General features: G+C 36.5%; 1 protein-coding gene across 2 annotated transcripts in view; it reads right to left on the bottom strand.

Annotated features, from left to right (window-relative positions):
* LOC123548511 (uncharacterized) overlaps positions 1 to 12,323 on the bottom strand; it is a 71,107-nt gene that overhangs the window by 19,477 nt on the left and 39,307 nt on the right. For both annotated transcript variants that reach the window (XM_053546328.1, XM_053546329.1), the window contains exons 24-31: positions 9,424 to 9,557; positions 6,741 to 6,848; positions 6,079 to 6,225; positions 5,702 to 5,845; positions 3,957 to 4,152; positions 3,263 to 3,408; positions 1,672 to 1,886; positions 658 to 804 (exon numbers count right to left, since the gene is read on the bottom strand). In XM_053546328.1, coding sequence (XP_053402303.1) covers positions 658 to 804; positions 1,672 to 1,886; positions 3,263 to 3,408; positions 3,957 to 4,152; positions 5,702 to 5,845; positions 6,079 to 6,225; positions 6,741 to 6,848; positions 9,424 to 9,557 — 1,237 coding nt within the window. The remainder of the gene's footprint in view (positions 1 to 657; positions 805 to 1,671; positions 1,887 to 3,262; positions 3,409 to 3,956; positions 4,153 to 5,701; positions 5,846 to 6,078; positions 6,226 to 6,740; positions 6,849 to 9,423; positions 9,558 to 12,323) is intronic.

Genomic DNA, 12,323 nt, shown 5'->3' with positions numbered 1-12,323 from the left:
AAAATTACACGATTCCACAGCATGAATGAAATCTGTTAGTCCTAAACTGACCATACTTCACAAAATTTTCTTTAATTTAGAGTGATGATAACATCAAATACAGAATTTTGACGTGTTTCTGAAAAGTATAACTTTTTTTTTCCATTAAAAATTGTAACAAGGTAAATTGATCAGTTAGTGGTTACAGAATGGCAGAGCAAAAATGCATGACAGGTGCAATTAAATAAAGAGACGGACACAAGGGACCCAGTGCAATACCAAGCATTTTGCAAATATTCTCTTTGGTTTTTTAATGTGCTTGATGTTAAGCATCCCTAAATTTAATGCCCTCTTTTCTGGGTAGAACAAGTACTGGCCTCTAGATGGGTGGAAGACCTGGAGAGCATCTCAGAAATTTCCAGCGCCCATTTTGTATAAAACTAACTGAATCTACTGAAAACATTCTGCATCAAATATCCTCTATATTACATGTATCATAGGATCTCTACTTGGTTCTGCAAAACATCAGCCACTTTTTGCTAAATAAATTGTTTCAGAGCCTATGTACAGACTGTATGGGCCAATTCTAGTAAATCATCATTGCAAAAAAGATTTTGTCTCAGGTGACAATGGCAAAATGCAAAGGTACTATATCCACACAGCCGAGAGATAACTCACCAAGTTTTGCCAATAGGAACACCTCCAAAGTCAACTTTAGTTTGATCACAGAGTAATTTTGGTGTCCTCCTTGCCTCTGGTTTCACTTCACCCTGTATCGCCAACTCAAACATTGGTCCATCAGGTTGGATAAACATCAGCAGTAACCTATGTAATACCATTTCTCATTACTTAAAATTTTCATACAGGTCTCATTTAAAGCATTTTTTCTAAATATTTATAAAACAAGAACTGTCCGTAAGACAGCAAAAGCTAGACTATTCGAATTGTTGTCCTAGAAGCAGGAATATTACTCTAAAAGTTACAGGGTTTCAATTCAGTATCTGCATTAGCTTTGCAAATTGTAACTTGCATGCTAAATTTTAACCAGAAGTTTTTAAGTTTTAATTCAATATTTGCATTAGTTTTTGAGATAGTAACTTGCATGCAAAACTTTAACTAGGATTTTCTAAGTCCAAAAGGGAGCATAATTTGCCTAAAAAAAATGACAAAGTTATGGGACTTGACCCTTTGCGGTTGGTAACTGTCAGACCTAGAAAAAGAAAGTATGTTTCAAAGCTATATGCCTTTAAACAATAGCTATATATACTAAACTTTAACCAAGATGTGCCGCCGACACCAGGGCGAGTACAATAGCTCAGACTATTTTTCGAATAGTCAAGCTAAAAATTGTAACAGGTTAAGACTTTAACATGACTGCATCAAAGAAATAAATTCCTTTCAGTGTGACACTACTGTTTCAATTTTAAACCATAATAGTATAAATATGAGCCGCGCCATGAGAAAACCAACATAGTGGGTGTGCGACCAGCATGGATCCAGACCAGCCTGCGCATCCGCGCAGTCTGGTCAGGATCCATGCTGTTCGCTTTTAAAGCCTACTGCAATTAGAGAAACCATTAGCGAACAGCATGGATCCTGACCAGACTGCGCGGATGCGCAGGCTGGTCTGGATCCATGCTGGTCCCAAAGCCACTATGTTGATTTTCTCATGGCACGGCTCATATGACTTACGTGGACAGTGCTTTTGAGGACATCTCTGTCGGCATAAATGCCACACTAAGTTCAGCATCGACACCAGGCTTCAAGGTGAGAGAAGCTGGAGATACCGAGAACAACTGTTTATGTGCCGAGAATCCAAAAACAGCATGTAACTTCAAATTTCCAGCATTGTATACTTTGAAACTTGTCTCCTGTGTTTTATTTGGGGTACTTGTTAAATGAATTTCCTGGAAATAAAAGGCCAAATTTACAAATCCTAACTCATAATAACAACTTGAATTGTTTTCATATGATTTTTGCTATCTTTTTAACAGGAATTCTGTGTATTTTTACTCTTATTCAGATTTGCATAGTCTGACAAAGCCAAGAATGCACTTAAATAGAATAGTTAACATAAAATTTTCTCTAAAGTGATGCAAAATAAGTTTATAGTAAAATATTTAGCATGTGTAGTGATAATTCAAAATTAACTGCCATTAGCTTTTTTCAACGATATCCTGAAAACTTATAAATTCAGATAAAACTAGAAATTGTTCATCACTAAAAACGTGTGTCTGCCACCATTTACCAAGCACACATTGCAAAATGCCACAAATCAAGGGCCATAACACTGAACCATAACATTCTAATGACATACACAACTTGTCTTTGCAGGGGTAATTCCTGTGAAGTTCCAACAAGTGGTGTAGGAGAAGTAGCACAGATCAAAGAATTTGACAAATCAAGGGTCATGACTCCACTGAAAATCATTTAATCGGGACATGACGATGATAGGCACAACTATGCTTCACACAAATCATTTGTGAGGTTTGGTGAAATTCAGCCTAACTGTATACAACAAGTAGTATGAACAGTGTAAAAAAATGATAGATCAAGGGCCATAACTCTGCTGAAAATCTAACTGAAGTTGCCAATATAGCACACAATTCGAGAAGTAAAGGATGCTGTAAATATTAATGACTTGGATTGATCCTTCCATAAGTTTATTTATTTATTTATTTTGTTGGGTTTAATGTCGCACTGACACAATTTTAGGTCATATGGCGACTTTCCAGCTTTAATGGTGGAGGAAGACCCCAGGTGCCCCTCCGTACATAATTTCATCACGAGCGGGCACCTGGGTAGAACCACCGACCTTCCGTAAGCCAGCTGGATGGCTTCCTCAAGTGAAGAATTCTACGCCTCAAATGAGGTTTCGAACCCACATCGATGAGGGGCAAATGGTTTGAAGTCAACAACTCTAACCACTCGGCCACAGAGGCCCCCCTTCCGTAAGGTTTGGTGGCCAAAACATCATAAAATTTGATGAATCAAGGGCCACAACTCTGCTGAAAGTCATCGTACCAGAACATGCAGAAGATATGCACAACTTTGGCATTGATCTCTCCTGTAAAGTCTGGTATAAATCTGTCCAGTGGTGTTGGATCAATTGCATCAAACTTTGCAACATACAGACAGACTGACAGACAGCACTAAATATGTATCCACACTACATAAAAGACAAAAATCTGCCCTTGGCCTTCCATTTAACACTGTAGCCCAGAAAGTTTCTTCCTTAGGACATGGTTACTTTCACAAATCTAAAAGAAAAGCCCTGACATACCTTAAGGTTAGATTGTATATGAAGTTTCTGTACACCAACAGTAGCTGTGAGAAGTAATGATGCCAGTTTGGGAAATTTACAACAGGGAATGTCAACCTCTACATCAATGTTACAACTAAATATCTCTGGTGGTTGTCTGCTTAAAGCTGAAAAAACAGTTTACATTGGATTATTGTTAAACTGACTACAAATATAAGGCTTCAAAAGCAAAAGCAGCAATAATACATATACTTATCCAGGAAGTAAAAGAGATACTAGGAACTTAACCCTTACCCTGCTTAATTTCTATAATGGTCTTGTCCATAGTACCATTAACTGTTAAAAGGGGTGCATACCAAAAGACACTGACTGAATGGCGAAGAGTGCAGGTCATGATCTGCACTGGTCGCAAAGGTAGAACCAATCGTGTCCAGCATGAAAAGGGTTAAAAATAAGCAAATGACCATCATTTCAAACTTAAGTAATGAATACATCTCATATCACTGCAATTAATGTATATGAAAAAAAAGTAGTCATTAAAGACATAATTATATGTAAAGTTTACAGATTATAAACTCGCTTTATTCAATATATATACATTTCCAATCTATATCTGTTAACACAATGAAGTTCTAAAAAGCAAAATCTGTTGTTTTTTTTTTTTACAAATCTAGAGTTTAAGCAAGAGATATGTTAGACTGTGACAAAACCTTACCTTTTGTACACTGTTTGTCTGGTGGTCTACACCAGACCTTCACCTCGTGGTAGTTAAATGGCTGGTTGGACCCTGGTAGGCTTAGGTTGACAATACTTCTGCCCTGTCTAGATAAGGGTGGCTGCCGACCAGATATGATAGATATATCCGAGTCCCGACCCTCCGGCTCAAACGAGAAACAGTGCCAGCCTTTGTTCTGATAAAGTGATAGAACATATCCTTAACATAACCCCATATAAAATTAAAACTAAACTACAATTTTTTCTTACATGTTTTGCAACATATATAACTTGCATATACAATGCATGTTTAAAATTAATAAAAAACTTAGCTCAAATATCTTTATTTGCAGTTTGAAAAAATCTGCCTCAAGCAGGAATAGCAGAATAAAATTTGTCCTTTATGCTATAAGTGGCTGCTTATTAAATAAAAGGCCATTTCCTGTAAAAACAAGAGCACCGCCTTGCGGGTGCTGACGCTCATCTGATTTTTTTTGTGCAAAAGAAATATTGTCCTACCCATGATTTTCTAAGTCTAAAAAGGGCCATCATTCTTGCAAAAAGCAGGATAGAATTATGTTTCTTGATGTACAGTGTCCACTTATGATGGTGAAAAACTGTTGCAAGTTTTAAAGCAATAGCTTTGATAGTTTATGAGAAAAGTTGACTTAAACATAATACTCAACCAAGAAAATGATTTTCTAAGTCCAAAAGGGGCAATAATTATTGCAAAAAGCAGGATGGAGTTATGTTGCTTGCTGTACAGGGTCGCTTATGATGGTGAACAAGTGTTGCAAGTTTCAAAGCAATAGCTTTGATAGTTTAAGAAAAAGTTGACCTAAACATAAAACTTAACCAAGAAATCTGATATTTTCTAAGTCCAAAAGGGGCCATAAATCTTGCAAAAAGCAGGACGGAGTTATGTTTCTTGCTGTACAGGGTCAACTTATGATGGTGAACAAGTGTTGCAAGTTTTAAAGCAATAGCTTTGATAGTTTAGGATAAAAGCTGACCTAAACATAAAACTTAACCAAGAAAACTGATTTTCTAAGTCCAAAAGGGGCAATAAATCTTGCAAAAAGCAAGATGGAGTTATGTTTCTTGATGTACAGGGTCTGCTTATGATGGTGAACAAGTATTCCAAGTTTCAAAGCAATAGCTTTGATAGTTTAGGAGAAAAGTTGACCTAAACATAAAACTTAACCAAGAAATCTGATATTTTCTAAGTACAAAAGGGGCCAAAAATCTTGCAAAAAGCAAGATGGAGTTATGTTTCTTGCTATACAGGGTCAGCTTATGATGGTGAACAAGTATTCCAAGTTTCAAAGCAATAGCTTTGATAGTTTAGGAGAAAAGCTGACCTAAACATAAAACTTAACCAGGCAACGCCGACGCAGACGCCGACACCGACGCCGACAACCGCTCAAGTGATGACAATAACTCATCATTTTTTTTTCAAAAAATCAGATGAGCTAAAAAAAGAAAGAAGAGTATTTGGAAAAAGGAGGGCATGAAAAGGTGTGTAAAAGTGTCTGATTAAAGATGAGCAGCTGCTTATCAAATGTAGTTCAAAATTACACAGTTACAGTTTTCTCAGGGAAAGGATAGAAAATAAGACATATCCTTTTCAGAATTTCTCAACAATTTAAGGAATCATTAACATTTTAAGCCAGAAGGCAAATCTCACTGAGAACGTTTGTAGAAAACTTGACCTCAGTAACAGTTACACTCAGTAGATTTACTTACAGACATGATAGCCAGCCTCAGGGGTACTGTAGCTAGTCCATTATTTCGTATACATATTGTCTTCTCCCCACAGGAGCCCCAAACAATTTCACCATAGTCAATCACATTTCTTTTCTCACAACCCTCACCAGCTTTCTCATTTACCTGAAAATGAAAACTTCTGTTATAACTTCAATTTAATCTAGGTCTGCCTGCCAGGAAAGCTATTACCATTAGCATGACCAAAAAAGGTTAAGTCACTTTCTGTTGATTTCATCAATGGATGTTACCAAAGTTCAGAAACTGAATTTTTTTCTCAGCTTCAATTGTATTAAACTGAAAACCCCAAGATCTCTTTACATCCATATACTGGAGCCATGTGAACTTTCTGTACTTACAGTGATCCATGGATCCTCAGCAATAGCCTGTAGCGTAACATTGACAGGAATCACATCACGGCAGATGTCGTCTTTTTTCACAAACGAATGTGAAAACACCTGCACATGTGCCACATACGCTCCTGCACACTTTGGTAAAAACATCACCTGGATAATTATACATATAATACCACATGAAAATGTGTCAAATTACTGAACAATCTTCAATATATGAAATGAGCTCCACTTTCATTGATGATCTTAGCTTTAGAACTGCTTTAAATATGTTTTCTATCATGGAAATGTTACAAAACAGAACAATTTATGAAAAGTGCTGAACTTTACAACAAAATTACTAACACAAAAATTCAGTACTGGCTACCTTCAATATATATTAGCAATGTACTGCAGTCATATAACCTACCTAATGTAATTTTTATTCTGGACCATTACATAACTGTTCTCAGCAAGTAACCAAAAACTTCAAAGCATACTTTAGGGGTAGAGGACATACCTTTGATGCACTGTATTGTGTCAAACTGTCAAAGAGAACACTTGACTGATCCAGGTCTTGACCAGTAAAACTGTTCCTTCACTACCCAGCTTCCTTGGCTGGCAATAAGGAAATTCTGCCTTCTAAAAGTTATAGAACAGTTGGCTACTGACAAAATATATAAACTTACATGGATAGCCTCGGTTTTTCTTGGGTCTATGATGATCTTGCTTTGCCTGAGATTAAAAGGAGAGTTGCTAGGGTTGGCTGGACGACCATCTATTTCAAGTGACTTCACCTGCAAGGCAATAAACTATGTCTGTTTTATGCAGAAATTGTTCCAGATGTAAAAAGTGTAAATAAACTCCTAAAATAGGACTTAATAATTAACTAATTATTCATCATCAGATGTATGAAACAAGAGGGTCATGATGGCCCTATGTCACTCACCAGAGTTTTGCAACAGGTATGTATAACAAGGAATATTTCTGCCAAATTTCTTTGAAAACTGGCCTGCAGATTAAGATTTTTTTCTGCTTTAGCTCTGGCCATGTTTTTTTGACGAATCAAAACTGAGGAAATTTTTGGTAACAGATCACCAAAAGCACATTTTGTGTAAAACTGTTGTAGTAAACCCCGGTCCTGGGGTTACATGTTCAACGAGGACCTAATATATGGTTGTTGGCAATGTTCTTATTGCTCGAGTTTTGGAGGTAAATGTTCAGGATGACCGACACCACTGGCTTAATTAATTTCAGGAAAAGCCAGATTCCTTATGACACCACTTTCTGGGCTATATATATATATATATATATATATATATATATATATATATATATATAATGCCAAGTACTGTAATAATAAGTTCAGTTATTATAAAACCACTTAGATCAAAAATTGGAAAAGTAAACACACTTTGTAGTATTAAATGAAAACACAAGAGTAATTTCAGTGTTACAAATCTATTTTGTCTTTTCTTTTCTATATTTTTTCTTTCTCCAGATATATTTATATTGTACAAGTTCAAAATCACAAAAGGTAACAGAAGTTTGAATGCAAGTGCACTAGAGTCATAAAACTTCCACAAGTTTCCCAGTTAAACTTAAAATTAAAGTCTGCAAAAAATTCTACAGTTCTCGAAAATTGCCACCCACTGTTCTTGGTAATAATAAAAAGCAAAATACAAAATTGCACCCAAAATAATGGCTCCTAAAACTGTCAAATTCAGAAAAAGGTTAAGAATCAGTGCAATAGTTATCAGCCACATTTTTCTATTCACAAATTGATTAATTAATATTTAAATAATTCTAAGTCCAAATTTCTAATTTATATCCACAGAAATAATTTTACCAGTTAAGCTTTCCAAAAAGATGTTGCTGCTTTAAGATCCAAAAGTGTAAAGTTAACTGACCTACATTCTGTTTCCTTATATAGACAGGGAGCCTGACTGCTGCATTTTGATTGGCTAATAATTTTCAAAGGAATTTCAATATTTTCCCCATCTAATACAAGAATTAGAATAAGTGTCATCAAAAACAAATAACATAAACATAATCTACAGAAAAAAACTACATCATAACAATATGTTTTAAATAACAGATAACTCTGTTAAAATGATAAAATTAAGTGTCAAAGAAATTGCATAATTTGTCCCCAAAATCCAATATGGCTGCCAAAATTCCACACTCACTTTAAAGGGCCATTTTTAAGGATTACCAGAGAACAAAGCTGATAAAAAATCTATAAAATTTACCACAACTAAAAAACATCATTCTTGACATGGCAGTAAAATTTCCTTCATGAAAAACTTCTTTAAATATTTTTAATAAATATTTCTAATTGGCCAGCTCTAGCCATCTAAGGAATTGACTAGAGAAATTGCAGACAAAAGGGCATTTTCCAAAATTGTTCTAAAACTACAAAATTTCATGTCCCTAAATTTTGCATAGACATAAAGGCATATATTTACAACATATATAATGAGAAATGGCACCAGAAAATATAAAATATGACTTTAAGAGCATTTAATGGTTTCTGTTGATAAACTTTCTCGAAGTCAGGAGTTTTTTAGGTATATTTCTGGGAATAGCTCGAACAATATTTGCTTGTTAAGGTCCAAATTTTCAGCAAAGCTCCGTCATAATGTATTCTTTAATGTATGTTAAAAGAACTTGGTATCTAAAACTATTTATTTAGATATTTACAAAAATCAGAATACTTCACGGCCAAAACCGAGGTTTACCACACTGTTTTAAAATCAGACCAGCAGATAAGATGTTGTTTGAAGATTTTTCTATTTTTAGCTGTGGCGGCCTGTTTGCACATCCAAGCAGAACTGTTGAACAACTTTGGAAAAGGACCATCCAAGGAACATCCTGCCATCAGATTTAGTTTCATCAACTTTCACCAAATGGTATCAGAGTGGATTTTATCTGATGGGAAGTGTGGTCTATGGATGGATGCCAGACCAACAATGAGTGATCACACTAGCTCACCCCAGATGCTATGTGCTGAAACACTTAGACTAGTAACATGTACTCTCAACACAGAAGCCCACTGAAAATAACAGACTTTCTAACCCATTGCCTTTGCTCCAAGGTTCAAGGCTCCTGCAAAACATTCCTTTCTTAACAACACATACATTTACACATCATTTTGAGAGGGCAAGGAAAGATCATCAGTTACAAGCAAAATACTTCAGACATAATGTGTACAGTTCACATCACCATTCAGAATACTGGAGGATTAATTGTGTAACACCCTGGCTTTAAGTATGAACAGCTCTATATGGTATGCTATTTTTTATCTTTAACTCTTCAATCAATCACAATTTTTTTACAGAAATCAAAACACTATTCTATCCATAGACCAACCTGTATAATACATTCCATCCATCTATCTGTTGGGTTCTTCAATGGTAGGAGTTCTTTCTTGGAGATGCCTACACAACAGACCTCAGAAAACTTGAGTACACCAGGTGCTTCCACAGGACACAGAGTGGCAGGAGCTGAAAAACATATACAACTAGAAAATGCTTTTGTAAAAAAGCGCATGTCTCCCCCAATGCAAAGTCCTATAGGCAAGAAGTCAATAGAGGTCAGGAGCGGAAGTCCAAGAGCAGGGCCCTTGATCGGCCGTTTTTGCCGCCGAATATCGGGGGCTTCCCCCGCCAAAATAGTATCCTTTTTTCCCCCTCCAGAGAAAAAAATTCCCCCTTACTGGGCATTCGGTTGACCCGAGTTCCCAGGTTTTTGATCCGCGAAAATCGAGAAAAACTGGTATTTGACCCGCACAAAATATGCTCTGTGCGTCGCGGAAATTTTGTTTGATGCGTCTCGAGTTCGAAAGTTCTGCCCCTTGTCAATCAAAATCACAATCAATTTCAATATTGTTCGCCGTCATACGCGGATTTATGGCAGTAGGCGGAGCGTCATATGTTAATTAGCTGCTAACAGATGTCAATCACGCCACACGCCGATTGACACGTGGTCATCTCACGGTTTATATTTAGTACAATAATCCCTGTCATTATCAAAGGTGTTTACTGATCAATGTGTAAAAACTAACTGATAAACAATGCAGCTTTAGATTATCGTCTTTGCACAAATTGGATAATTGAAATCATTATTATGTTTGCTTGAACGATTATGTGAGCCGGTGAACCGTTACGGTCTATAGAAAATTTATTATCATTGCCGAGGCTTTGTTTGGCCCAAATAAATTAAATGCTTTAATAAGCAGAAATTGTAAGTATTGAATAGGTATGGTAAAAAAAAGAAATTTAAAACAGGTATTTCATCAAGAATTTTAAATGTTTACTTTCATTTTCCATATTTGTCACCCGTTTTCGCGACCGTGATTTTCGGACATTTTCATCATTTCTTACAAGATTTTTTTGTAAAATCTAAATAAAAAGCCATTTGAAAGTCTGCTTTTAAGAAAAATATGATCACTGTTGCAAAAGCAGCCCTTATTTTGAAGCATTTTTTATAATAAAACGCAAAGGCACCAAACCCCACCCACTTTTAGACAACTAAAATATAAATTAATTAAAAAAATGTGTAATGATAAATGTATTTGTTTTAGATAAAGTTTGTCGAAGTTTCATTAATAACAGTATAGCTTGTCCCCTGAAAAGCTGACCTTGACATGATTTAATTGCAGTTACCAGTAGTATGTTGACAAAAAGAAACAACTTTAGTGTAATGAGAGTTATACATGTTATAGTTCTTACATAGTATGTTATTCTTTGAAGGCAATGAAAATTCCCCCTTTTGGCTAAAACGACGCGAAAATTCCCCCGCCTGAGGGCTGCGGACCCCTTCCCCCAAAGTAGAGTGAGGGCCCTGAAGAGACACTGATGGTTGGCTGCAATAGGGATCATCTACTTGGCATGTCAAGTCATCCAGCTAAATTTCAACACTTTTGGCCTAGTGGTTCTCAAGCCACTGTTCAGGCTCCTGTAACCTTGACCTTTGATCAAGTGACCTCAAAATAAATAGGGGTCATCTACTCTGCATGTCCAATCATCCTATTAAGTTTCAACATTGTAGATCAAGTGGTTCTCAAGTTATTTCTAAAAAATGATTTTACATGAACAGGCTACTGTGACCTTGACCTTTAATAGACTGACCCCAAAATCAATAGGGGTCATCTACTCTGCATGTTCAATCATCCTATGAAGTTTCAACATTCTGGGTCAAGTGGTTCTCAAGTTATTGATCGGAACTGGTTATTAATGTTCAGGCCCCTGTGTCCTTGACCTTTAACAGAGTGACCCCAAAAACAATAGGGGTCATTTACTCTGCATGAACAATCATCCTATGAAGTTTCAACATTCTGGGTCGAGAGGTTCTTAAGTTATTGATTGGAAATGGTTTTCCATGTTCAGGCCCCTGTGACCTTGACCTTTAACAGAGTGACCCTAAAATCGTTAGGGGTCATCTACTCTGCATGATCAATCATCCTATATAGTTTCATCATTCTGGGTCAAGTGGTTCTCAAGTTACTGACCGGAAATGGTTTTCAATGTTCGGGCCCCTGTGACCTTGACCTTTAACAGAGTGACCCCAAAATCTTTAGGGGTCATCTACTCTGCATGACCAATCATCCAATTAAGTTTCAACATTCTGGGTCAAGTGGTTCTCAAGTTACTGACCGGAAATGGTTTTCAATGTTCATGCCCATGACCTTGACCTTTAATGGAGTGACCCCAAAATCGATAGGGGTCATCTACTTTTCATGTACAATCATCCTATGGAGTTTCAACATTCTGGGTCAAGTGGTTCTCTAGTTATTGATCGGAAATGGTTTTCAATGTTCAGGCCCCTGTGTCCTTGACCTTTGACGGAGTGACCCCAAAATCAATAGGAATCATCTACTCTTCATGACAATCATCCTACAAAGTTTCAACACTGTTGGTCAAGTGGTTCTCTAGTTATTGACCATAAATGGTTTTCAATGTTCAGGCCCCTGTAACCTTGACCTTTGACGGAGTGATCCCAAAAACAATAGGGGTCATCTTCTTTGCATGTACAGTCATCCTATGGAATTTCAACAATCTGGGTCAAGTGGTTCTCTAGTTATTGATCGGAAATGGTTTTCAATGTTCAGGCCCCTGTGACCTTGACCTTTGACGAAGTGACCCCAAAATCAATAGGGTCATCTACTCTTCATGATCAATCATCCTATGAAGTTTCAACATTCTGGGTCAAGTGGTTCTCTAGTTATTGATCGGAAATGGTTTTCAATGTTCAAGCCCCTGTGACCTTGA

This window comes from Mercenaria mercenaria, chromosome 6 (assembly GCF_021730395.1).
Source record: "Mercenaria mercenaria strain notata chromosome 6, MADL_Memer_1, whole genome shotgun sequence".
Lineage (NCBI taxonomy): Eukaryota > Metazoa > Mollusca > Bivalvia > Venerida > Veneridae > Mercenaria > Mercenaria mercenaria.
Note: the sequence above shows the minus strand (reverse complement) of the source record. Positions and strands in the feature narration are given on the sequence as shown.